At 44.0% G+C, this 25885-nt stretch overlaps 1 protein-coding gene across 1 annotated transcript in view; it reads right to left on the bottom strand.

The window, feature by feature from the left end:
- Positions 1-25885, bottom strand: part of TTYH3 (tweety family member 3) — a 128986-nt gene that overhangs the window by 30432 nt on the left and 72669 nt on the right. Inside the window, exons 2-7 of the mRNA XM_075069059.1 lie at positions 15729-15898; positions 6645-6756; positions 5596-5816; positions 4589-4684; positions 888-960; positions 434-509 (exon numbers count right to left, since the gene is read on the bottom strand). Coding sequence (XP_074925160.1) covers positions 434-509; positions 888-960; positions 4589-4684; positions 5596-5816; positions 6645-6756; positions 15729-15898 — 748 coding nt within the window. The remainder of the gene's footprint in view (positions 1-433; positions 510-887; positions 961-4588; positions 4685-5595; positions 5817-6644; positions 6757-15728; positions 15899-25885) is intronic.

Genomic DNA, 25885 nt, shown 5'->3' with positions numbered 1-25885 from the left:
GTTTACATTCACAACCAGAAGAAATAGAATCTCCTTTAATTAAAAAAAAAACAAAAACAAAACCTTGGATGCTAGGAAGTACTGAAACAGCCAACAGAAGTCTAAACTCCAGATTCAGATTTCCTGCATCTATGAATTTCCATTCACAGTTAAAAAGAATTAAGACACAGAATGAAAAAGGAGAGGTCACTGAATATATGCCTGTGAAAGAAAATTTTCTTTTTTTTTTTCGGGGGGGGGGGGGGGGGGGGGGGGGGGAAGGGAGAAGAGAAGAGGGAGGATTCCTGTAGGGTCTTGGCTTTTCAGATCTTGAACTGTCTCTGCTTTCCCCAGCATTTTATCTCCATTTTAATACCAGCCTCAAATACTAGGCCACCAGCACTACCCTCAGTGCCAGCTTCTGTTACTAGCCAGTCACAATCCTAGTACTTACCAGTACTGAGCACTGCATGATCCTCCACCACTTTAGAGATGTAGGCATCAGGGTTAACACAGAAGTCACTGGAGCCCTGGCGAGAAGAAAAAGGAACATCAACTACACCATACAAAGACTCAGCCATATCTATGTCAGGGAATCCTCCATTAGAGGCTCTCGAGTTTGGGGATATACCAGAAGTCAGGCCCCATAAGTCCTCTCACCAATCTCCCGCCAGAAGCGGTTTCTACAGATCTATTGCCCAGCCTTGCAGCAGAGTGGAGTCAGGATACTAGCTAGCAAACTGCACTATGGAGGTATATAGTTTCTGAGCCTGTTTCACACGTTATTAACTAGGACAGCTACTGAAAACCAGAAGTCCCGTGAAGACATAAGCACTCGGAGTCATTTATTCATGTGCCCAATAAATCTGCAGCGTGGGGTGTGGGAAAGTTGAACCAGAGCCACTTACCACTGCAACAGCCAGCTCCAGACCCAAGGATCCCCAACTGACAATTAGAGCAAGCACCCCTAGAAGACATACCCTGCAGAAGGAACAAGAGACCGATAAGATGGCTGATATATTGGCTCCAATTCAAACGCTTTAAACAAGGGCTTCTTGGGATTCAAAAGTAATAACCAGTTTTCATTTGTGTAATTAGCAATGTGAAAGAGACAGTCATAGTCGTCTTGTATACAAATTGTATTTGGAATACAAAAGCCTGCATACCAGCATGCATTACTTACACTAAGAATGAAGCAGTTCAGGACCATAGTAACCAAAAGTAGTAAATCTAAGAGGTTTAGTGGCCTGTATCATTTGATTGGAAGCCTCCCTCCCACAGGCCTCTATCCAGTTCCTAGCAGGACACTTACAGCCTCAGCAAGGAAATCAAGGATTAAACGGGCACAGAGACTAGAAGCAGCCCTTACAGGCACACTGGCAAGGAGATGTTTGTATTCCTGCCATCTGTGCTGGACCTATTCTTTGGGGAGAAGACTGCTGTTTAAAAATTGCTAATCTGGCATCTCATGAGAGCAAGGATGTTTAAGTATTTGAATTCCCAAAGTAGAGGGGATACAAGCAAGGGAGGCATGTCCGGTGTTACACACTAACAGGCATGACTGGATCCCACAAAAAGCCCCTTCCCCCTCCCACCACCCCTTCATTACTGGTCTTGACACTTGCTAGTGGAAGTAAAAAGGGGATGGGGAAAGAGACCAGATCTACCTGGAAAGTTACTCCATGTTTTAGATATCACCCCCTTCCCCAGCTGTCCTATTAGATTTTCCCCAAATCCTCCTCTGATCTACCCAAGTACTGCCCTTCACCTAACCTACCTAGTCAGACCCTTTTGCAGCATCATAGGTTTTCCATTGCTCTTTGGAAACGACAGACAACAGGACTTTTGATCTAAACAGTAAAAATCTGAATAGGATTTCTGAAATAAATTGAGCTGTCAGCATTCAGACACTGCTGGGCAGCTTTTCAGCATGGTGCCTGTGGATGGCAACATGCAAGTCCCCTCAAAGGGAGTTTTTAAATTCATTCCTTAGATATGGTCCTGATGTTCCACCCCTAAACAAAGCCATGCAGCTAGTGGGCTCCACTACGGTCAGTCAATTCCTAGTCTTCTTGGTGTCAAGTACTCAGGGAAGCAAAGGAAATAAGATTCAATGCACAGTGTATCAGCCCACAGCTCAGTCAGAAGAGAGTTAACACATCTATTACATGCTAGATTCACAGATTCCTTGGCCAGAAGGGATCATTGTGATCCTCTAGTCTGACCTCCTGTATAAAGCAGGCCCTAGAATGTTCAAGAGCAATTTTTTTGGGAACTAGAGCATCTCTCTTAGAAAAACATCCAACCCTGGTTTTAAATTTGCCCATGAAGACGACTCCAGCAGGACCCTGGGTAAATTGTTCCAATGGCTAATTACTCACACTGTTACAAGTTTACACTTTATTTCCAAACTGAATTTGTCTAGCTTCAACTTCCAGCCATTGGATTGTGTTATGTCTTTCTCTGCTAGACTGAAGAGCTCGGGAACAAATATTTGTTCCCTACATAGATATGTATAGACTGCAGTTAACCCCTACACCTTCTCTTTGATAAGATACAAACCCTCTAGCAAGAGATACTTTCACATCTCCAAAACACCCGTCAGTTCTCCCAGTTTAAGAGAAACCCAGATTCCCAACCTATGTGCTCCATCATTTGGGCCAGAATGGACTAGTTGAGATATCCTAGCAGAATGATTATATTCCAATAGCTGGAGGAGGAGCAGAAGCCACTAAATGTACATTAACAGCACCATTATAATCTGGGGAAGAGGGTGGATGAAGAAGAAAGGCGGCATTAGTAATCATAAACTAGTCTACCAGTTATCCCAAATTCCAGGCCTCTGGGATTAACATAGTCTGAGTGTACAAGAAGTCAGAATATAATGGCTGCTTCATAAAAAAAGGAAAAAAAAAAAACAAAAAAACTGTTCATGATTTTGAGATCTTTACCTTGATATTCATTGCCATATTTTTAATGTAAAGTAAATACCCAGTGCATAAGGATCATCTGAATAGTAAGCTAGGGAAGAGCTATATTAGTTTGTTGTACTGATATCACACCCTCATTAATGGCTAGAAGAGCCAAAAGAGTTTATTGCATTTTGCAATTCATCAAATCATAACAAAATCAAGGGAATTGCATACAAAAAAAATCCCACTTTCTAAAAAGTTTTGCTTTAATTATACATTGCATTATATTAGTATGTGGTGTGGTTTATTTCATAGAAGAAATGAAGGCTCAGCAATACACAGCCTCTGGACAGTACTCTGCTATTCAGCCTGAATCTTGCTCCACTTCTGCGCAGAGTGGTTGTGAAAACTATCAGATTTGTATATTAACAAGGTTCTGCTGTATTGTGACATATGGATACGGTGGCGTTGTACACTAACATGTTCAGTCAATCAGTTCACTATGGAGCATTTGGTGTTTTAACGTAAGTGAAGGGGATTGGGTCAGTAACAGTTTGACTAGAAGATCTACAACTGGCATTTCACCATCTTGCGTGGCTGTAAAACATGGGTTCTTTATTCTGTGAACTTCCTTTGGCGAAATGCCTTAATTTGAGACTCTGGCTAATAAAGAATGAGTTTCTAATCTGAACTGCAGGTTTACCATCTGTGCATACATTTGCAATTTTGTTCCTTATAACATACCAGGTATGTATTCTGGCAGGTAGCTAAAGGCTGAATATACATTGCAATTACTACCATGCTAGGGAATTGTGATAAACATAGCCAAGGAGCCATCACAGTATCAAAATTTCCATAATGTTTACAGATACAGTGTGATCCTAGCCAAATATGGAAGGATGAAAACCATGTCAGAAGATGGCTGAGGGAATATAGTTTCATTTTAACATGATGCCCCAGCATGGTGGAAATATCTGCAATGTACATGTGAATAAAGTTGATGCACATGACTAGTTCTACTCTCACTCACTCACACACACCCACCCACCCCTCTTGCTTCGCAGCAATTTCAGTGGCCTTCGCAGTGAATAGTTTCATGTCTGCTGAAGTGTCATAGCCAAGGCCAGAGGAAAGGTAATACGACAAATCAGGCATACTACCAAGGTGTGTGTTAAGGTGTAAGGCTGGAGACTGCATGCACAATATCACCAGGTTTAAACCCCACCCCTATACACATATCAGGAGCATCAATGGATTCTTCCTTTTAAAAAAAGGCCATTTTAAATTTAGACAGGGTCTTCAATTGGGGTGACAGTACCATGCATTGCAGCTTTCCTGCCTGGGGTAAGTGAGCCACAAAGGAGTTTGCAGTGCTAACTATTGGAATCAAGGTACTCTCAGGAATAACTTCCTTGTCTTTTTTACATTAAAGCTAGATGTTAAACACAGAGTTCTTCTGCCCCCCAAAAATAAACAAATCCTGTGACTGTATCTCAGATGTTGTCCTAACCCTGTCAGTTTAGAGAGGCTCTGCAGAGCTAGCTCTAATTGGTAAGCATGCGATCAGCCATCATTGCACTCTACAAATACAATTCGGCAGCCCATGAATGGATCCAACGGCACAGTTCGAAGGACTCAACTCACTGTTAATCCTCTGCCTGCATTTCCTCAAGAACTGTCTCAGTGACAGGACTTACCCAATGAGAATGGCCTTGGAATTTTTAATTAGTCCAAAGAGCACCAGCAAACAGATCAGGACATGGAATAGAAGTAGGCCCAGGTATCCCAGCCACCTGCAATATATGGAAACAGTCTGAAGACAAAAATTGGTGTCTAGAGAATAGGCGGGCATATCTTAAGAAAAAACACTTGGCTCTCCCCCACCACCACAGTCAAGCCCAGCAAGTAAAATTCACTACTAGTTACTAATGATGAACTGCACTGCTCAGATCACGTAACTAGTCTAGTGTCCTCAGCGAGCTAGCTCCGGTAAACAGGTGTGAGAAAGTATCTGCAAGAGTGACCAAAGCATTAAGATGTTCAATAACATGCTTCAAACTTAAAAAAAAGTGACTGGTCTATGCAGCTGGACGCTATACAGAAAGAGCAAATACATCAAATAGTCCATGAAGTTTAGTTTGATCTATTTCTGCCTAAAGAATAATAAGAGCACTTCTGGACAGAGGGGACTCCTGAAGTACCTTTGAGTACAGACTGTACCTATTCATTTCTCTCCCAAATAGTGATGGTCAATTCTGCACATCTCCAGCAGTAGCTGCGTAACAAGGCCTCTGTATTGTGAATGCATTAGAGAGAGTGTGGCAGGCCTTCATCTACAGAACGTCCAGACAGCGAGGCAGCAAAGTGAAAAAGCTAACCCCATGCCAGCACCTGAGTGTGAGCAACACAACTTAATGTACTGTACCTGCAAAAGTAACACTCCATCTGCTGATTAAGTCAAGTCACATCTGTTCTAATATGTTACCACCAAGACTCAGCACACTTTTGCTCAGGAAAACCACCCCAATAAAGACAGATCTAAAATCCCTGCTGGTGTATAACCAACCTACAGATCAACTAGCTGGAAACATCTTTACAAGTTGATCTGACCTGAAAGATATAAGCTTTAGCATCCATCCATCATGGCCCAACACACACATCATATGGATGTCACATCAATGGTTCAGGCCAACATGTTGCCCACCTGTACCAGTCATATAGATCAATCTGAACAGCCAGTTCTTCTAATGACAGTTCCTCATTCTTCCAGAAAGGGATCTCTGTTGTTTGCCTAACCAAATCATCCAAGAGGCCCTGAAGTTTCTGGATGGTGTGTAGGTAATCAGTCTGTTTCATGAACATCTCCTCAAGGATCAGCAGGTTCGACTCCATGGTTTGGTTCAGGGCCACTGCAGTGTCCAACACCTGTGGATCAGACAGAAGAACAAGGCCGGGGGTGGGGGACCATTTACAAGAGAGTCTGCCAGTTTATGAAGAAAACCAGGGAGGGTGGAGATATGGATTATCACTGCCAACAAGTGAGACAATTTCCAGATTACTGCACCAAGGCTCTTCCAGACTCTGGGACCATCTATCTTCACAGGTAACTTACAATGGGGGAGTCATAACTTCTGATTCATTTGGCACTGAAGATGGAGGTAAGCCACAAAGTACCACCATAAACCTAGAAAAGATTCACCAGGGCTGGGCAGGAAAGAGAATAAGCTTATTTCCCTGCTTTTAATCAGGCTCCTTTGCTCTACTTTGGGATGGATTGTAAAGCAGAGGCTTCCTTTTAAGCCACAAGTCAGCGTGCACTGGAAGCCCACTGTGGTGTTGGGATAACAACAGGCAGACCAAGGCTGCAGAAAAGTAACAAAATAAATGCCCCTAGAGGCAGCATACCTGAAGCACAACACAGCAAACCACCGTATTTATTAACAGTACCATTTACTACAGAGCTACTGTTCTCTGCTTTTGGCCTGGCATCTCTTCTGCAGGTGGAGGAGTGCTAATGAGAAGCTGTTTTTAAACCACACACAATCGTGAGAGAACACTTCTTCATTTAAGATGTTTAATTTGCTTTGATATTTTTAGAAGCAAGAGACTGAAGAAATTATCTCCCCATTAATGGAAATTGTGGCAAACACTTCTCAATTCAGAGACTAACAAAAGAGGGACAGACACAGATGCAGATGGAAACATCTGTGTCACACACCTCAATTCCTTGCTACAGTCCTTCCCTGTACTTACCCGGTCTTGGACCCCAGCCACCGTGCGGTTTGCATGTCGCAGTGAGTATGTCAACCGGTGGATGCCATCACTGGTCTCCCCATTTCCATAGAAGCCAACAGCGATGCCAGCGCTGTGGACAGAAGAGCAAGGAAGGGCTGGTTTACAGCAAGAGTTTATTTATGCAAGTTACTGTTGCTTCTTCCAGCACTCCTACCCTCCCACTCAGATTTCCCTCAGGAGAAGAGCAGCATGCCTTCTGCTCTGGGGTAATGACACTATCCCTATTCACTAGGACAGATGGAAAGATATGAGGAACTGATTTGGTGACCCTGAAAATCAGATTTGATATGGTACAAGTGTAACTGTGGGCTCTGTTCAGTGTCTCTAGGCTGAGTGACATGCACCCTTTTGATAGGGGGTAGAAAGAGAGTAGTTTATAGCCCAGCAATGAGAGAGTTAGTTGCAGGGCAAACAGAATTCAAACCTCACCGTGGGCTATCTGGATTATAATCTAGCCAAATCCCCCCTCCCCCCCCAGAACTACCCTGAGGTACTGCTGTGCACTGCTAAATAGGTGCCACATTCCAACCCACATGCAGGAGAAGCCATTCACACTCACTGTTGAAAAGCCTTACTTAGGCCATGTCCATACGACAGAGCTGCAGCTGCGCCACTGCAGCGTGTCTAGTGAAGACACTCTATACCAATAGGAGGGAGCGCTCTCATCAGCATAGAAAACCCACTCCTGTGTGAGTGGCAGAATCTATGGTGGGCGAGCTCCTCTTGCCAATGTAGTGCTGTGCACACGAGCACTTAAACCGACATACCTCATGTCGCTCAGGCAGGTGTCTTATTCATACCCCCAAGCAACAGAAGTTATCCTGACACTACAACAGTAAGACAGGCTGCAGTGTAGACAGAGACCCCATGCCTCAGGTATCTGCACACTAATTACTTTGCTCTAGACCCATCTTATTAACCCCCCCCCCCCCCACACTTTGACCAGTCCTCTCACAACATCAAGGTTTCTAATAGGGATTATGGTATTAAGATGCAGGGACTTGTAGCCACTGAGGCACAAGTTTAGAAAAAATAAAAAGTTGATTTTCAAAGCAAGAGAATTTAGTTTGGGATCGTTCAGACTCTTACTGATGTCTAACCTGGGCTCTGGTCACACACATCCATTTTCCAGTCAAAACCATGATTGGTTCTTTTGGAATCCATTAACCAAAAGGAGGCAGAGCATGTAACCAAGGAACAGCAATGGAGGAGATACCTGTCCCATTTCCAAGTCAGTGACACCTCCTTGCTTCCATCAGGCAATCACAGCAGAGACACTTTCAGTGATCTCCCTTTCCATTCCTCCCCCGCCCAAAATCCATCCACCCAGTTCTGTCCCCAGTAGGACCGGGGGCAGGGGCGCAGGGGGGGAGGAGAGAGAGAAGGAAGGAAGATAGGTATGGAGCCAACCTAGGCAACAGGTTGCCTAAATTATGGCAATTCTTGTATTTTTTTAAACTTCTTGTTCCTATTTCAGATTTTTGGCCTTCACACAAAGATGGGAAAGATTCCTGGTGCTATGATGACCCTCAAGATGCCATGTTTATTTGTTTCATTGGGTGTTTTTAGGTCTCTAGCTAGCATTCAAGCTGAAGATCTAATTTCTCTCCACCAACTTTCTGCCAATCCCTGGGTTATAAGCCACTGCCCTGGAGGTTTGATGGTGGTATAGGAAGGAGGTACTCCAAACAAAAATCTTCAGAACTAGTCAGACAGACAGTGTTGCTGCTATATTCAGCTAAGAGGTCACTGAAGGACACCAAGCACACTCTCCTCCTTCCAGCATTTACCTTTTTAGAAAAGGACATCAAACATCCTGAACAGTAGGCAGCCAAGAAGGGGCAATGGGGAGTGGAAGGAGAGAGATAATGGACTTTGCACGTGGATCTGTTCTGGCAAGTATGCCAAGCTGTCTTCCAAATTGCTAGTTCAGATAAATTCCTCCTTTGCTGCAGGAAAAAATAGCCCCCTCTCCCTAGTCTTACCATGTTAAAAAGGACCAGCAGGACAGTGTATCGAGCCCTGACTGCATCACTACTTGTTCTCACACACGCAGAAAATAGAAGCAGAGATCACACACTGGAAGCAGAGCAGCTGTATGAGTCTGTCAGTCCCCTGGATCTTCCCAGCAATCAGGGCCTTCATAAATTATGAAGGGCTTGGCCTGTAAAAGCCTTAGTTGAGGAGTTTTCCATAGAGGGAGTAGCTGACCTACATCTTGATTGCTTCAGGAAGAGGAAAAGGCATACAATTCTAATGACATTTACAGTCCTAGTACAGGAAAGAGATTCAATTCCCATGAACACTTTTCCACAGAAGCATTTTCATCATGTAAATGGAATTGGTAATTACAGAGAAAATCCTCCAGATTCCTCCCCTGCTGCAATTTATCTCTGACAGTAGCTGTAACTCCAGGATGAGCGTTAGTCATTAGCAAAGCAAACTAGAAGCTGACAGTCCAGGGTTGTGTCCTATGTGAGGAGAAGCTTGGAGCCATGTCACTGCACTACACACATCAGCCCCACCAACCCCATGTTTAGTAGCCAAAGAAAGTAGCTGCGGACCGGGGTGGGGGTGGAGACAAACACTGAGCTGATTGCACCCTCCCCGAGAACTGAGACAAAGTCTTCTGATTGTTTTGTCGTCTAAACTGAATCAGTTCAGACCAGTCTTAAGAATGGAGCAGCGTAGATTTGATCCCTACAGTTTTTGTAGGGCCACTATTTTGCAGCAAACCACAGCTGCATTAGAGTCACTCCTCCAGAACAGACTTGATCAGTGCAGGAGTCAGCTGCCTAGAAACAGCACCCTTAAGCAGTAGGGGACACTTTGTACTTAATAAAGGGGCACAGCCAGGTACCTGAGCCAGTTTTACTGTATCCTGTTCAGTTTATAAATACTGACTTTAGGCAGTTGAGCAGCCAGCCGCGTAAGAGACAGACATATGCTAAGCCGTCAAAGGGTTCCAGAGCTGCGGGCACTAGAGCAGTGGTTAGTTTCTTGCTTCCCTGACAAAGGAGGCAGATGTTCACTTGAGTGCCCTTCTCCCACCAAGAGACAGCAACTTCCATGGGAAGGAAATCTATTAAGACATTCAATATCAGGACTGAAGGATAAAGGAAATTCAAAATTAAGAAGATACCACTGAAGTCTGCAAGTCAAGACATCCATCATACATGTACTGTGGGCTAAAGACAGTATTATACTACCACAAAGAACTATTCAATTCCGTTCTTTGTCAATAAACCACTGAAATACAGAAGTTTTTTTACAGAAGCAAGTTTCACAACATGTTCCTTCCCTTTCCTACCACAATGGAGGGAAGGAAGCTCAGTGCCTGCAAGGGTTGCTGTGCTCTGGTCCCAGCTATGAGAAAGAATGGAGCTGTCACAGGTCAGGGGAAGGTAGCTGGAGATGAGAGAAAGTCTTAGTAAATATTCTTACCTAGATTTACATAAGACACTAATGTAATAACTGCTAAAAAAAGTACACTGAGTACTATAGCAGTGGCACCTGTCCTGTGAGGCTGGCAGGGGGTGGCTCCCTGCTCCAAGTATTGTGACCTCTATGGTCACAGGGCCACTCATGCAAATTTGGCCCCACTGGCAGCCTGTCATTGTGAGAGGGGTGGCTTGGCCAAACCTGAGTGTGTGACCCGCTACCGTAAGGAGCAGAATCCAGGAAGCCCTGCAGGACAGAGCTGTAGGAGTCACCACTGTGGGAAGTCTGATTTCAGGTGCTCATCTAAGGCAGCCTCTAAGTGTTAACCCAGATGCAGAGTGCTGACAACTCCAGGTAAAATCATCTGAAAACTGGGCTCAAGGCAACTCAACTTGGGCACCCAAAAATGGTGGGAAAAAAAAAAATTTAAAAAAAAAAATCAGAAACCACTTTTGAAGAGAGAGTGTCTTAGCAAGCATTTGCCTGAAGTTTTGTAAGAGCAGTTGGGGGGGGGGGAGAGGGGTTTGAGGCCACTGGGCTGTGTAAATGGAGGCACTATTTGCCATCTGCTGGAAAATCTCTTTTCTTTGCATTAGAATGTAAATATTTGTTCTATTACACAAGCCAGATATGCATTGGAGAACACAGGAAGGTTCTGAAGAGGTATATTCTGTGGTTGAGTGTAAGCAGACCTGCCAATCTCAGAGCACTATCCTCTAGGGCTCAATACTCCCACACCTCACAGTATGAAGGAGACATACTTTGCACCACTCAGCATGACTCCTACCGGCAAGAACAGATTCAGTGTGTCTCAGGGACAGAGCTACAATGAGGTAGTTACATTAGAGCCCATGGAGGTTATGGGAGCCCAATCTGCCTTAGTCACTACTGTAGTTATAGGTTTCAGAGTAGCAGCTGTGTTAGTCTGTATCCATAAAAAGAACACAAGTACTTGTGGCACCTTAGAGACTAAGGCATTTATTTGTTATCTGTAGTTATGCCAGTCTACCTATAGGCAGGCAGGGCAGAAAGTGGCCCCCAGCCAGCTGGGTTCCCACAAAAGCACTCCTGCGCCTACCCCAACTGCTCCCTACCGCAGCATGAGCTGCTTGTTGTGATGCTCAGACCACACCTGCCACACTATGCCTGTCCCCCCAGGCCCTTGCTCTGGATTCAGACCATGGTCACTGCTTCAACAGCGAGGAGCTCATTCAAAGAGATGCCGGGTCTGCACAAGGTACTGTTGTGGTGGACAAGTGCAGCCCCTGATCAGAGTTCATCTCCTTATTCTGTTACAAAATGCTTCTTCTAAGTAGGCTAGATTCACAGGTGCACTCTAGTGCCTATGTAACTCTGATAATGATTTTCCATTGTCAACTTAGCGTGTTTACCAGTCAAACTGGGTTTATGGAGTGGCCCAAAAGTAACTGGAGCACAGCAGTTACCTGTGCCTCATTAAAGCAGGATCAAACCCTACCTGAATAGCGTATCTTAGAGGTATTTAGAGAGGTTAGATATTGGCGAGGGCTAGCTCTCTATCTAGGTCAGGTAAAATTTCTATAAAATGTAAGCAGACAACCCATAATAATGTAAAATGAATTGGATATCAGGATCTTTGAAAAGTGTTGAGGAGGTGGTGGCTTAAAAAAAAAGTTTAAATAACTTGGCACTATGGATCCTTGTTTGGTTTTGTGACAGAGACCACATTTATGACACCACTTGTTTGCATTAGTGCCCAGCCACATGATTTGAGAACACGAAGCAAATGCTGTTCGTACTCAAATTGTGTTCCATGGGCAAAATTGTGGATGTGGGTATGAAGATTTGGGTTTGATTCCCCACTAAATTACTCCCCTATCTTTTACAGCGGTAGTGCCAGTTAGTTCCAGTAAAGCTGCACCAACTTGAAACTGGAGACACAATGGTGACCCGCTAAGGCTTTTTGACCTACTACATGTGTGCTTTGGATATGCTTTGCTACTTAGAAGTTCAGCACATAAAAACTGAGTTACAGGGTGTTTTATACATATTGTATCAATGTATTTACTACTGTATGAAGTCTCAACTGCTGTTGCACAGATTTTTTCATTAGATAAAATGTACTGGTAAAGCGTTAGTTAGGTTTTGAATACAGGTGCTTTACCTTACAAAAACATCCAAAACAAGATAAATTTGAGACACTGACAGAATTACCAACTTGAGATCATGTCTGCAGAGCTCCTGCACCATAAAATTTAGCACTAGCTCACTGAACAGTGAGATTTTTGTATAAATGTGTAAAGAGAACTTGCGTTTAGACAGCCTGCATATTGTGTTGGGAGTATTTATGGATAAGACACATGTTCTGATTTTCCATGTTGGTAAAGGAAAGCAACGCAACATTTGAGGATTTCAGAATTGGGAAAGGGGGCCCCTAATCTATTTTTGCATCAGGGCCCTCACTACGTCCCTGGTGTGTCTCAGTCAGTTTTCCTATTCAGGAGGAAAAACTACTGTAATACTGGGCCTTCAGGGTGCAGGGCTTGAAGTGAGAAACACACTCACGCCCCCAGTATGAAAGACTGATCACCAGGCTTCTTAAGTATTCAGAAACGACAAAGACAGCTCATGGAGCAACTAGCCCTCTGGAAAGAAGATACTACACAGATGAGCAAGTCCAGCAATGTTATTTGGAGTGCTTATACAGTCCAGAGTTAGCTGTTGTCCTCCTGAGAATTAGCTATCAGTCACAACTGTGTTCTTTTTATTTGAAAGGAGATTCAATGATTAGATATCGGGAACCTTTCACTGTCTGAACAGCCAAGCTATACATTTTCATCTTTGCACAAAAGTGGTAGTATCCATTCCTCACATCAATAGTCCATGTTGGCCAGCTTTGCTAAACAAGCAGAATCTCTCTGTAATCATCCTAGAACAAGCCAGAGCCAGAGGTCAATTACATATTATTTCTCCAGCTGCTGGAAGACAGACATCTGGAGTAGTCGTATTCCCAGTCACCCTAAAATACATTGGAATCTGCCAGTCTGCCACCCTTAGTTCGAGTCCTGCGGTAAAATATATACCCAGTCGACTAGTCTGAATAGCACTACAAGCTAATCTGTGACATCTAGACCCTTTTTAAAGTGCAGAGAAAGCAAAGGGTTGTCCATACTGTTTGTGTTCCTTAGCCAGCCATAAACTCTCCTGTACTCCCACCTCTAGCAGTAGGATATCTGAAGAAATAGGCAGCTTACCAGAGCTGCAGGTTACAAAGACAGAGAGAAAGCAGCATTTGGACAACACTTTCAATCACCACCAGTGATTATGAACTACCGCTTCATGAGCTAGCCATTTATCAATTCGGTGGGGTGGGAGAGGGGCAAATATAAAATAAATGAAGAGTCTAGTAAGACATTTTCCTCGGAGGAGGAAGGAAAGAAGAAGATATTGCTTGGACAAATCATAAACCTTTGCTGTAAAGACACATTCCTCCCGATTCATGCTTGGCAAAATCACACATTGAAGCAGCTAGTTGAGATTTCAGAAGATATTCTCTCTAGATTACTTTCAAACACCAGTTTTTTGTGGGGTGTATCATCAGTAATTTTGGTGCAAAGCCTTAACCTTTTACCTGCCTGTTTTGGGAGGCACGAAACCCACAACAACATTTCTTGTCTCACCCTTTCTACAGTTTAAAAACTTCACTATTGCAGATGCCTTGGACACAAAACCACTGCATAACAATAGCTACCAAGAGCCTGCAGCAGCACATTTATAAATAGCATCATTTAAGCTCCTATAATGAAAGGTTAGGAACACAGCACTTTCAAATAAATTGGGAGTGGCTGTTCATGCGGCTAAAGCTCCTGGGTCCACATACAAGCAAGGTGACTGGGAGTTTAGATTTATTCTCTGAAAACTATTTCCCCCCCTTTCCACTCAATACATCTTTATTTGCCTAGAAAGGCACAGTTACTCTCTGAACAGAAGCCAGTGTGTGACACGATGCCAGCCCTTCTCAAACACTGAGAATCTCAGCCTTTAAAGGTGAATCCATCTCCAGTTTTCTATGCTCACAACAGAATGCACTGCTCTGCTTCACTGTGTTTGCTCCAACACTTCAGAGGGTTTCTATTCTCTTTGCCCTGTGCCTGGAAAGAGCAAATGCGAACATGTACAGAGTACAAGCTAATCTCTCCTCAGGCAACTAAGCCCCTTATCCACAAAATACGGCCCTGCCACCATGCAAACCTGAATGCTGCAGTCCAAACAGCCACTTAACTCACCAGGTGAGGAGAAAGAGGGGGAAGACAGACAAACCCCTCCCCATTTCTCTCCCTTTGCTTTCCTCAGCAGTGAAGAATTCCCTGCAAGTTAGAGAAGAACTGTAAACCAAAGCAAAAGCCCCCTAATGATTCTCCCAGGCTTCTAGCTGTTTACAGTGCTGATTCACTAGAACTGCACCTGATCAGTGTGTTCAGAACAGCACAAGTAAAAATTAAGGCCTGGTCTGACTGACTTAGTAGTTTGCATGGTCAAGGAATGCATGATCTTCTCCCAAGTATTCTCAGAATACTTTAAGAGTTAGAAACAAGGATGATGCATGATAATCTAATCCTGTAGAGTTGCATGATATTTCTAAACATAAGATCACCATGACCACACCTAGGAGATCACCTCCACAGCAGGACTAGTTTTGGGAGTATGCACTATGGACACTGGAGACACTAGTCAGCCCAGATGCTGTCAAGAAACAGCAGGGACTGATACACATGCAGAGGTACTTACTCACAGTTCACAGGCTGCAGAGTATTATTTTTGCCACACTGTCCAAATTAAGCTCCGGGTTTGTTTCAGAAATTGTTTAACTGAGTTTTCTATTTCCTAACTCTTGCCACTAACTTTTTGGAAGGCAGGGTTCCTGGTCTGCAGCAACCCAAAAGCAGAATCCAATAGGACTGTATTCTCTTTCCCCATTATCCACATGCTACCAGTCTCCCCCACCTCCTCCAAATGTTTCTGGCATTAAAACCTTAGTGGTTGACACTAGCAACATCACTAGTGATCCTTAAGGCAGTGCAGCAGTCTTACCAAAGGGATAAAAATGGAGCAATCAGGATTGCAAGCACTGGATACTATTTATATAGGAAGAAGTCAGTATTCCAAACTCCAAGAGGAAGAGCCATGATTTTTTACCCCTAAATCCACCTACCTATGTGTTATTTTCTTAAGGAAACCTGCTTCCAATGTAAAATTCCTGACTAAGCCTGCATCCATTTTAATTAGGTGATAAGCCTCTCAGAACAAGGTCCCTGTTTAACTGCTAGTAAATGGCAAATCCCCTGCTGCTGTTATGGCACTTTATAGTCATCATATGACTCAAACCATTATGCAGTAAGGTGTGGAATAGCAATCAGAAAAGTTTATGCTGGATTTTAAAAGTTAAGAGTACACCAGAAGAGAGGAGGCTGTTTCCAACAACATCCTGTATCCAATATATTGAGTCACTGTGTCAGTAGCTGATGCTCAGCATATGTATGGCATGGGAGGGATACAGTGGAGGAAGTAGCAGTGACAAAATAGGCGACGTTAATTTACCCTACCGACGAAATGTAAACTTACCTGCAGACAAGGGTCGCTATGATCACACACCAAGCAGTGCAGCAGCAATCTGCATTTAAGTGCTCTTCACTTTTTCGATGGCGGCAGCACAGCCAGAATGAGTAGAACAGGAGGAAAAGGAGATCCAGAGCAAGGCAGGACAGGGCAACACCACCAAGCAGCAATAAAGCCTGAGGAAGACAAAAAAAATAAATAAATAAGTTACATCAGAGGCACCTCTATAGCATAAACACATGGCAGACACAGATCTGAGTCCCAGGGATTTTGCACTCATGGAATGGGTCAGACTCCTCTCCTGGACACAAGACTTTATGAAACTAAGCTGATTCATTAAACAGATATTCACAAGTGGGTGTGTGGAGTAAGTCACAAATAATAAACGTACTATTGTCTTCCTGAGTCTGCAAGTCACATGAATGAGTCAAGATTTGGCCTTTAATCCAGAGCAGAGATCAATACTCGGGCAGCTGGTCGAACTGTACAGCTACAAGTTTAAGAGTTTGTTTCCATTTCTGCAGGTCTCAATCTTCACAAATAAAATATTCCCTCCAAAATGAATGGTAGAGCAGGGGTTGGCAATCTTTCAGAAGTGGTGCACCGAGTCTTCATTCATTCACTCTAATTTAAGGTTTCATGTGCCGGTAATACATTTTAACTTTTTAGAAGGTCTTTCTATAAGTCTATATAATATAACTAAACCATTGTATGTAAAAGTAAACATGGTTTTCAAAATGTTTAACAAGCGTCATTTAAAATTAAATTAAAATGCTGATCTTATGCTGCCAGCCTGCTCAGCTCGCTGCCAGCCTGGGGCTCTATTCACCTAGTCTGGCAGCAGGCTGATCAGGGCCTGTGACTGGGACCCCAGACATGTTGGGGGGGGGGAAGTTGAGGGGTCAGGGCATAGGGCTGGAGGAGGGGGCTCAGGGAAGAAGGCTGAGTGTGTGTGTGTGGTGGGGGGGGGTCAGGGCAGAGCTGGGGTGCTCAGCTCCTAGGGTGCTCTCAGCCCCCTGCCCTGAGCAGCTCAGGGCAAGAGGCTGGAAGGGATATGCCCTGTTCCACCCCCTTCCCCAAAGCTCCGTCCCTGCGTCCTCTACAGAGCTGTGTGCATGCTGATGCTCTTCTCTCTCCCCCTTGCTAGGGCCATCAGCTGACTGGCGCAGGGAAGGAGCGGGGGCAGGGCAGGAAAGCACCAGGCTTGGGGAAGAAGCAGGGGAGGGGGGAAGCTTGGCTGCCGCAGGACCAAGCTTCTGCCGCCTGCCCCCGCAGGAGAGAGCAGTGGGCAGGAGGACTGAGTTAGGCTGGGGGCCGGGACTGCGGCAGGCAGCTGCGTGCCGCTCAAAATTGGCTCACGTGTCACAGGTTGCCGACCCCTGTGGTAGAGCAACACTAAGACTAGAAATCCAAGTGCATGAGTGGGTTTGAAACAGAGGGTGGAATTTATTATCCACACTTGAGAGAGTCTCTGCTTTTAAAAATCAATCCTCAGTGCAGCAGTATCTTGGAGGCTCAAGCTGGGCCTGTATGGTCCCACATACTGTACAGAGACAAAAAACAATTATCTAGGTAATAGCAATGGAGATGGGAATGTACAATAAATTTGAAATGCTCATTCAGAACTAGTTTGTGTGTCTGCTTCTATTCATGTCTGTGGTTTCCTTTAACGATACCCAATTAGAAATATGAGTGCAGTGTTAACTCCAAATTTCTCATCAGAATCTCAGTGAAACTAGATTCATTAATAAAAACAAATGCTCCATTCAGAACATTGTAACATCAAATCCACACTTTTCCACGTTAATGTAATAAAAGATTCTTCAGCTGATTGCCTTTAACAGTCACCAACATCCAAATTCTAACCAGAAAGCAAATAAAGTTTAGGAATGGCTTTAATATCTGGAATGGAGCCCAAGGATTTAGTGCTGACCCAATAGTCCTAGTAGACTGCAGTTTAGATACAGATCTGTACCGGCATGGGCAAAACAAAGGATTTTTAAATCAATGTCATCTCCCTGATCTCCCTCTCTCCCCTCTCCTCTTCTCACTACAATCCCACACTATATTACAAAAAAAGATTTGTGGTTGTTTTTTAATTAAAAAAACAAACAAAACCCACACACACAACTCCTACCTGGCCAGACAACTGAGCTGAGGAATGCTGCAGTTACATGAAATGTGGATTTAACCAAGGGCTGTTATACCATGGACGAAATGCCAAGTTAACCTCAGGGAGAGTTTATAGATTTGTATTTTCCTTCCCACCCACTTTGTTTTATAGCTACCCCCAGCTGCATCAGTGTCCTGGGAAGTCTTGCAAGCTGCACAGTTCACTGTACTTCCAATCAAGCTTGTGTCAGTGTTGGCACAACTTGGTACTTGTCAACCATACATCATGAGATTTGCATCAGTTTACAGCCTGCCTGTTGGATTGCAAGTAGCCCACATGGCAGCATAGTATAATCATCAAGGCTTTGACAATAAATCCACAGCATCTGCCAGAAGATAAACTACAGGTGATTAATGCATACCTAACAAGACAGCACAGAAAGGTATACAGGGCATACCAAGAATCACACACATAGCTGAATCTATCAAAATAGGGGCGATGAGGACAGAAGGGAGAGTTCTATTCCCTTCACTAGATCATACCACATGGTGGGTGTGCTGTTAAGAGTTTCTGAACAGAGAGGGGTCTTCAAAAGGGCAACCGTATTCCCACTTTCCAAGGCCTGCCATCTGCCAGCATATAGTACTCAACTAAATGCACCTGCCATACTGAGATTCCTTTACAACACCTAAGGTACAGTCCCAGGCAAACTGCACAAGAAAACAAAAATTCCCCCTTCAATGGATATGCTCAGAGAAGCATTACTGCCTGAAACAGGAGCCTCACTAATAATCCACCCCCTTCCTAACACACTATAGTCTTTCTTCAGTGGTGAAGGTTTCAAGCTGCAGCTCAGCATGAAGAGACATCATCCTCCCCCAAAACAAAGATTGGATGTGACAAGTGACTAGAACCAATCAAAAGAGAGTCAGGACTGTGAAGTGAAGTTTTAATTTGTTTCACTAACTATTCAGCTGAATAGGACTGGGAGCATGCCAAGGTTCTGTGTTCATGTTAGAGAGGAAGTGTTTGTTTTCAGCTAATGGACATAAATGATTTCATTATTATTTTTTTTTTTATGGTGTAAGACTGGGGTTGCTAATCCTTCCAACAAAACAATTTAGGACCCAGAGACAGGATGGCAGTGAAACAGGGCTGCCCAAAGGATTTGGGGGTCTGGGGCAAAGCAATTTCAGGGGCCCTTTCCATAAAAAGGAGTTGCAATGCTATAGAATACCATATTCTTGTCGGGCAAATTGCCCCACCTCCCCCCAGGCAGCCCTGCAGTGAAAGACTAGCTTCAACTCAAGACAAGTCAGTGCTTGCTTGCCAGGATTAAACTACTAGTATTTAAAGAGGGACTGCAAGGCTGGATAAAATCCTTAGTCCCAGATTTAGTGTTGCAGGATAAGGAGACTGTTATTCAAGGCCACATTCTTCTGAGTAAATTTAAAATTATGCACTTGGCTTTTCGCCGTGGAGAGCACAGATTCCTCAAGCTATCAGAACCATTATCGTAAATGATGCAGGAACCATACTTATCAGGAGACAGCCTGAAGGGGCAACATTTTACCACTGTAGCAACACTTCTGGCAGAAGTCAAAAATTGAGCAGTCCTTGAATGCGAGCGTAAATCCATGTAGCTACACTGTAGCAGCAACCTTTCAAAATAAAAACAGCAGCAGCGCATACGGAAACAGTGATTGTGCAGCACTGCTAGGATAGAAACCACCAACCAAATGAAACTGGTTTCAGAGAGAAATCCAGTACCATTGAGGCTGGAGTGGAAAGTACCACAGGCTGTGTGCTGTTGGAAGAGTTGCCTGACTCTAGGACAGGTCTGACAGATTCCTGGTGTTGAGAGTACCATTAACAAAATAAACAGGAGCAACAAGTATCCAGATCCCAATGCCAAGAAAGGGAGAAGTTCCAGAGCAAGAGAGGGTACCAGGGGCAACACAGATTGCCACCATTCATTCAGTGGATGGCTAGCACTATCTGGGCACTTGCAAGATCATCCACATGACCCTACCATGTGCTTTATTCTCAGTTGAAGGGACTATCACTGTGAAGGGTAGTCCAGTTTCCAGAATGCTGCACTTCTTGACCTCTACTAAGATCACATCAATGAGGGAGTGGGGAGGGGTCGAATTAGTGCCAAGAGTAACTTGTTTTATTGATGGGCAATCCTATCCTTTGGAAAGGGCTGAGACCATCAACTCATTGTTCTGAGGCCAGAGGTTCCCCAACTGTGATCCATGAATCATTGGTGGTCCAGAGAGAGAGAGAGAGAGAGAGAGAGAGAGAGAGCGCGAGCGCGCGCACGCACATACGTCAAGTGGTTTTGGTTCTTTTTTTCTCTAGCTGCTATACAAAATACTTTAACAGCAACTTCTTATATGGAAAAGTTGCTATTAGGACAGCCACAAAGACATCTGACCATCATGCATGGGAGGGGAAGTGATCTGTGTAATAGCATACGGACAAGAGGTCTACAAGGTAATAGAGAGAAAGTAAGATGATCCTACCTGTAAGAGAGTTTGAGAAGCCCTCACCTGGGCCACTAAACAGCTTCAGCATGCTAACTTTCAGTCACTACTCCTCAAATCAGAATTTAAACTTGTCTCCTGGAAGAGAAGAGCTCTTCATCTAGTCCATCAAAGCCAGTCCAGTGCTTGTTTTAGGGATAGACAGAGTATTTTGAAATCAAGAGATCCTTCCCTCTGAAAGGTTTTGCAACAGGGGGTAGGATGACGCAGGTGCAAGGGTTAACACTTCCATTTAGTTTGCAGCTATGGGTTCCCCACTTTTGATTTTACAACAGTATAGGGCAGGATTTTATTTGCTTAAAAATACCACACATTTTTACCGAGCAACCAAAACTTGTTCAAAGATTGCTGCTGCAGACAGGAGGAAGAGGTCTGGAAGGTTGGTTTTGGGCACACAATTTCTTATTTCAAGTCCTATTGGGCTACATTAACTTCAGATTTCCCCCATTTTCTGGTGCCAGTTCTATTCACTGGCACAGCAGCCAGCTGTTGCCAGTAAACAGATTAAAATAGTCTCCCAGGGGATATACCACTATTTTAGTAAAGAATGGAGCTTCATTAAAATCTTCTGAAGCAGGACACTAAAGCCTTCACATATTCTTGAAAAGCAACAGCATGAAGTACTTACTGGAAGAGCTAACTTTTCCTCATCACAACCTATTGATCCATGAGTGAGCCAGTCATTTTCACTACCACAGTAAAATATAGTGCCAATTATATGGCCTCACCATCAAACCAAAAGAGAGGCACTTGATCTGCATATTGGACTTTTCATAAGGCCCAAACCAAAGCCACCCATTTACTTTACACTTCAGGAATACTTCACCTGCATTACAGAAGTGGATGAAGTGTAACAACTGTTAGTCAGACGCTATCCAGTCTACAGTGATATTTGGTCCAGACTAAACTACAGAGACAAGATTTCAATGAGCAAACTTTCTGAGTTAGGTGCAGTGATAAGAATTTGGCTGCAATATACTTGTGTTGCATCTTCCACCACTGAACTAAAAAAATTGCTTCTGCTTAAAATTCAACTATTTCAGTCCAGTGGACAGTTATGGATTTTAAACTAAGTGTCTACAGTTTGAGAGGATCCCAACAGTACAGTTAGTTTAATCACTGCTGGACTGAACTATTTATAGTTTGCTTTATAATTAGCCTTTGCCAGAAGCAAGCTTTCACTGCAATCTATGACTAATGTTCCTTCCGGATTTACACACAGCAACTTGAGATATAAAATAAAAGCAGGGCGGTTAAAGGAGTGTGGGAAGAGAAAGATGCTCATCCAGAAGAACAAATGAAGCAAACTGGTCCACTGCCAATAGAGCACTCATACCTATTTATTCCAATGAGTGATACCAGTAACGAGTGTGGCGGGTGGGAGACACGACATCCTGAGGATATAGAGTAGCCCCGGAGCTATTTCCTCCACCTTTGCCTCTGGTACAAAGAGGGCCAGCACATCTCGCTCATTAAGAAGCCCAGTAGGGAGTCCCATTTCTCCTATCCACTGCAAACACTGCTCATTGCCTTTCAATGCTGACAGTTTCTTAAAACTGGTAATGTGAAGGAAGCAGCTGACCTTCCAGATCTTCCCCAGACCATGCGATAATTTATCTTCATTCACTTTAGTAGGTTTAATGTATTGTAATTAGTCTGCTTTAAGTGTGCAGCTTTCATTAATTCAGATTAATTTTCCTGAGTGTCTGCACATAGATAAGCCCTGAGACTGCAGTTAGAGTTTGACTAAGCATCCATCACTGCCCTTCCCCCTGCCCCTCATTTTACAATGAATACATTCAGCACTGGAGGCTTGTATTCCAGTCTGGCCAGTGTACATGACACAAACTGTTGCCACTTAAAGGTACGTGGGCTCCAGAAGTTGACTAGTCAGAGGTCTTTCCAGATCTTTGTAGAATGCCAGGGCTGCAACAGAGGATGATGCAGGTAAGGTTGGACCCCTTAATTACCACAGGTCACATGGGGGCAAGGTCTAGAATTTATTTCAGTGGCCCCCAGTACAAAACAAAATGTTAGCTAATAAGAACCCAAACCACCCAGTACGAAGGAATAATTTAGCATGAAACTGGTATTTTCTCTAACTGCAAATTCAAACCCAAGCCATACTACTCAGCAACGGAATACTGGTGTTCCAATGGGTTAAAATTAAAGTACAACCCATTCTTTCCCTCGGTTGTTACCACACAGTCTAATCTCCATTTTACAGCAAGGAAACACTCCCTTACTGTAAGGGTAGGGGTCCCTCTAAATTGGTTACTCTAATCCAGTTTCTCTGTAACAATGGCTGAAAGCCTCCACACACTATGGAAAGAATAAGACTCTCCCCAAATTCAGCTTCTACTGACAGGTCCCCACAGACTAAAATCTTTATTAAATGAGGCTTAGCTCAGAACTGGCAGCTTATCAAAATGAGCATTCTCACTGAAAAGGTGGATTTCCTTTCTGGGGCTTTTGCAAATTCCCTTCCAGGAATCTAACAAAACAGATGCATCAGTTAAAGCAGTTGTTTGTATTCCACTTTTGCAGGATTGGGATAAAGATGGTCACGGGGGGAACGGGCCTTCACCTTCAGAAGCTACCTCTTTCCCATATTCCCTATGGTACAGATCAGACCAGACTGGTAACATTGTTTGGAGACAACCTGCAGCTATCTGCAATACTTAAGATAAAGGGATTCTCCACTGGCAAGGGGATAGCCTAGAGGACCCAAGCAGTCTCTTCCATCACTAGTTTGTATGGTTCATAGTTCCATACCTCAACTACTACAGGTTTATACCATTTGTGACAATGCAAATACACAATGGATTAGCACATCTATTCCTGGTCCACAATGGGTTCCTCCATTTGAAAATTCTACCTCCTTAGACAGACAGTTCTACTTTGTTAGAAAGTAGAAACCAAAACCTCCTCACTAAGTAGTTTGCCAGCAAACTAGAAATTGGAAAGCAGTTGTGATAAACCAGGAAAGTGTTTAATACGGTGCAGGTTCCTGTGTGGTTGTTTATGAGGAGTTACTTGCTATGGAGTTAGATCAAGAGGGACAGGTAAAGAAACCAAGAACAGGTGAAACAATGGCCCAGATAAAGAACACCCCTGCAAAATGCAAATACCCTTTATAGCCACGAGAAAAGAGACTTCACAGGCCCAGATCAGGTGACATGCTGAGAAGAGTGATCAAAGGGAGCATTAATCTCTTAACCTTGGTCTAAGCTACCAACTTATGTTGGCATAACTATATCGATCAGCTTTTGATTTCCCACACCCTTGAGTGTTGTAGTTATACTGACCTAACTCCAGGTGTAGTAGACAGCACTATGCTGACAGACAGGCTATTCACATCGACACAGGTATCACCTCTCAGGGAGGTGGAGTAACTACGCTGATGGGAGATGTCCTCCCAACAGCACAGGTAGCATCTTCACCAAGCACTCAGTGATGCAGCTGTGCCACTGTAGTGCTGTAAGTGTAGACAAGCCCTTGGAAAACTTCAAAGGCTTTAGAGAAGGAGGAAATTTTGGTGAGTAGAGGAGATAGCCCAAGGTGTCAGTGAAAGAGCTCACAAGCGGACACAGACTGGGAGATATAGGAGCTGAGAGGAGGCAAGTTCTCTCTAAGCAGGCCTAGGCATCTAGCCCAGGAGCAGCTAAGAGCCACATGGTTAGGTCTGTGTGTTACCTTTAACCCACATCTCTGAAAGCTGTATTCCTGCTGTTAATATTAACACTGCGAGAAGCAGCTTTGTGGTGCCTGACTATTAACCACTAGTCTCAGCTCCCAGGGAAAAGTCAACCACAAGGCCTAAAATGCCAACTGGACCTACTGAAAGTCAGGGTTGGTACACAGGGGGTTGTAACCCAAGTCTTGGTGTAAGGGTAGGCAAGTTGAGAGACTGAGGCCTGCCACCTATGGGGTATACTCAGGGGAGACCCACAACAAGGACAGCAGTACAGTTAGTCCAGTTAAAAGAGAAGTATTAGTGTCCATACAAGTCAGACAAAAAAGCACTAGGTTTTAGCCAGGTAGTGCAAGCTCCACTGCCAACACTTGCCCCACAAACACAGCTCTGTTTATAGAGTTCAGTTCTGCTATTCCAAACCTGCATGTCTCAATGGCAAGACTCAGTGGTGCCAAGCTCCCTGTTGTGCACATAAATCACTAGAAATGTACCAAGTCATTTTTACCCAAGCACATGATCCAAACACTAGCGGTCTTAAATATCTTAAAGGAAGGAAAAATTACTTCTGGGTGGAGTCAGTGTCTTAATCCCACTCCTCTCCTGCCCCACCAACCAAACCCCTTCCTGTAAGTCTCTTCATTCTAAAAACATTTAAATAGAATTAAAAAAAAAAATGAGGCACCCCAATTTCTACCAGTTCCAGTTCCAGCCCTTGGGTCACTGGAGGAAAAGGGGGGTAGGTAGGGTGGTACCACACACATCCAGCGTCTGCACATTCATAGAACTAGCTCTGTACCAAAGCCAGAATTTGAAGCCAAGACTCCAGATGTAAGAATTCAATGCTTTAGCTTGCTCCGCCAGCATGCTCTCGCGCTCTCTCTCTCACACACACACACGTCCAGATACATATAGAATTTCATTTTGAGCTAGCCACTGATTCAGCCCTTCACCTCTTAATTTGGTAAACTCCTCTGAGCATCTACTAGACCCATGCACTCCACACACAGAAGAGAGTAGTTCAGGAGTGAATAACTAAAATCTCCCTGTGTGCCAGGAGTTGTTACCATCTACTCACTGAAGGAGATTTGGCTCATGACATTAACGTTCCTGGTTACTAGTGTGACAACAGTTAGCAATGTCATGCATAATGGGGCAAGGGACAAAGTGAAATGCAGAGTCTTAATAGTCTACTCCACCTCCTGCCAATGCAGGATTGTTCCTGACACCCCTCTGGAAGTGCTAGCTGTCTGTCACCTCACACAGAATGGCGTCATTAGGGAGATCACCTGCCATCTCAATTACAGGGCAGGCACTGCTGAGGTCTGAAGGAAGTGATAGCACTTGGTATAAGGAATACCTAAGGGACGGAAAAGAATTAGACTGTTTTTGTCCTCATGGAGCATGGGATTCTCTTACAAACCCTCTTCGACCTGAGCATGCACCACACTGCATAACTTCAAGGGAGCTCTGCTATGGCATACTTGCATTCAGCAAAGATGGATGGATGCAGCTCTCCATAACTGCTCCTCTGGTCAGCCCAGAATGCCTTTCCCAGGGAACTCTATATATAAAGGGCCCCCACCCTTACTAGTATGAGGGCAGAAGACCAAGTTCAGGATCACAGGAGCGTGTTCTCCACTGTGGCCAAAATGATGAAAAGATGACTTTAGCTGGAACTGTGTTTAAACGCAGTTTAAATTATTGACTGAGAACCAGCATAGAGGAGGCCTTTAAGAGAGGGCTCTCCCCATAGTGGGCAGAGGTGGAAAAAGTCACGGATTTTTCCCAATGGAAACAGCCTGTG

Source organism: Chelonoidis abingdonii, chromosome 9, assembly GCF_003597395.2.
Source record: "Chelonoidis abingdonii isolate Lonesome George chromosome 9, CheloAbing_2.0, whole genome shotgun sequence".
NCBI lineage: Eukaryota > Metazoa > Chordata > Testudines > Testudinidae > Chelonoidis > Chelonoidis abingdonii.
Note: the sequence above shows the minus strand (reverse complement) of the source record. Positions and strands in the feature narration are given on the sequence as shown.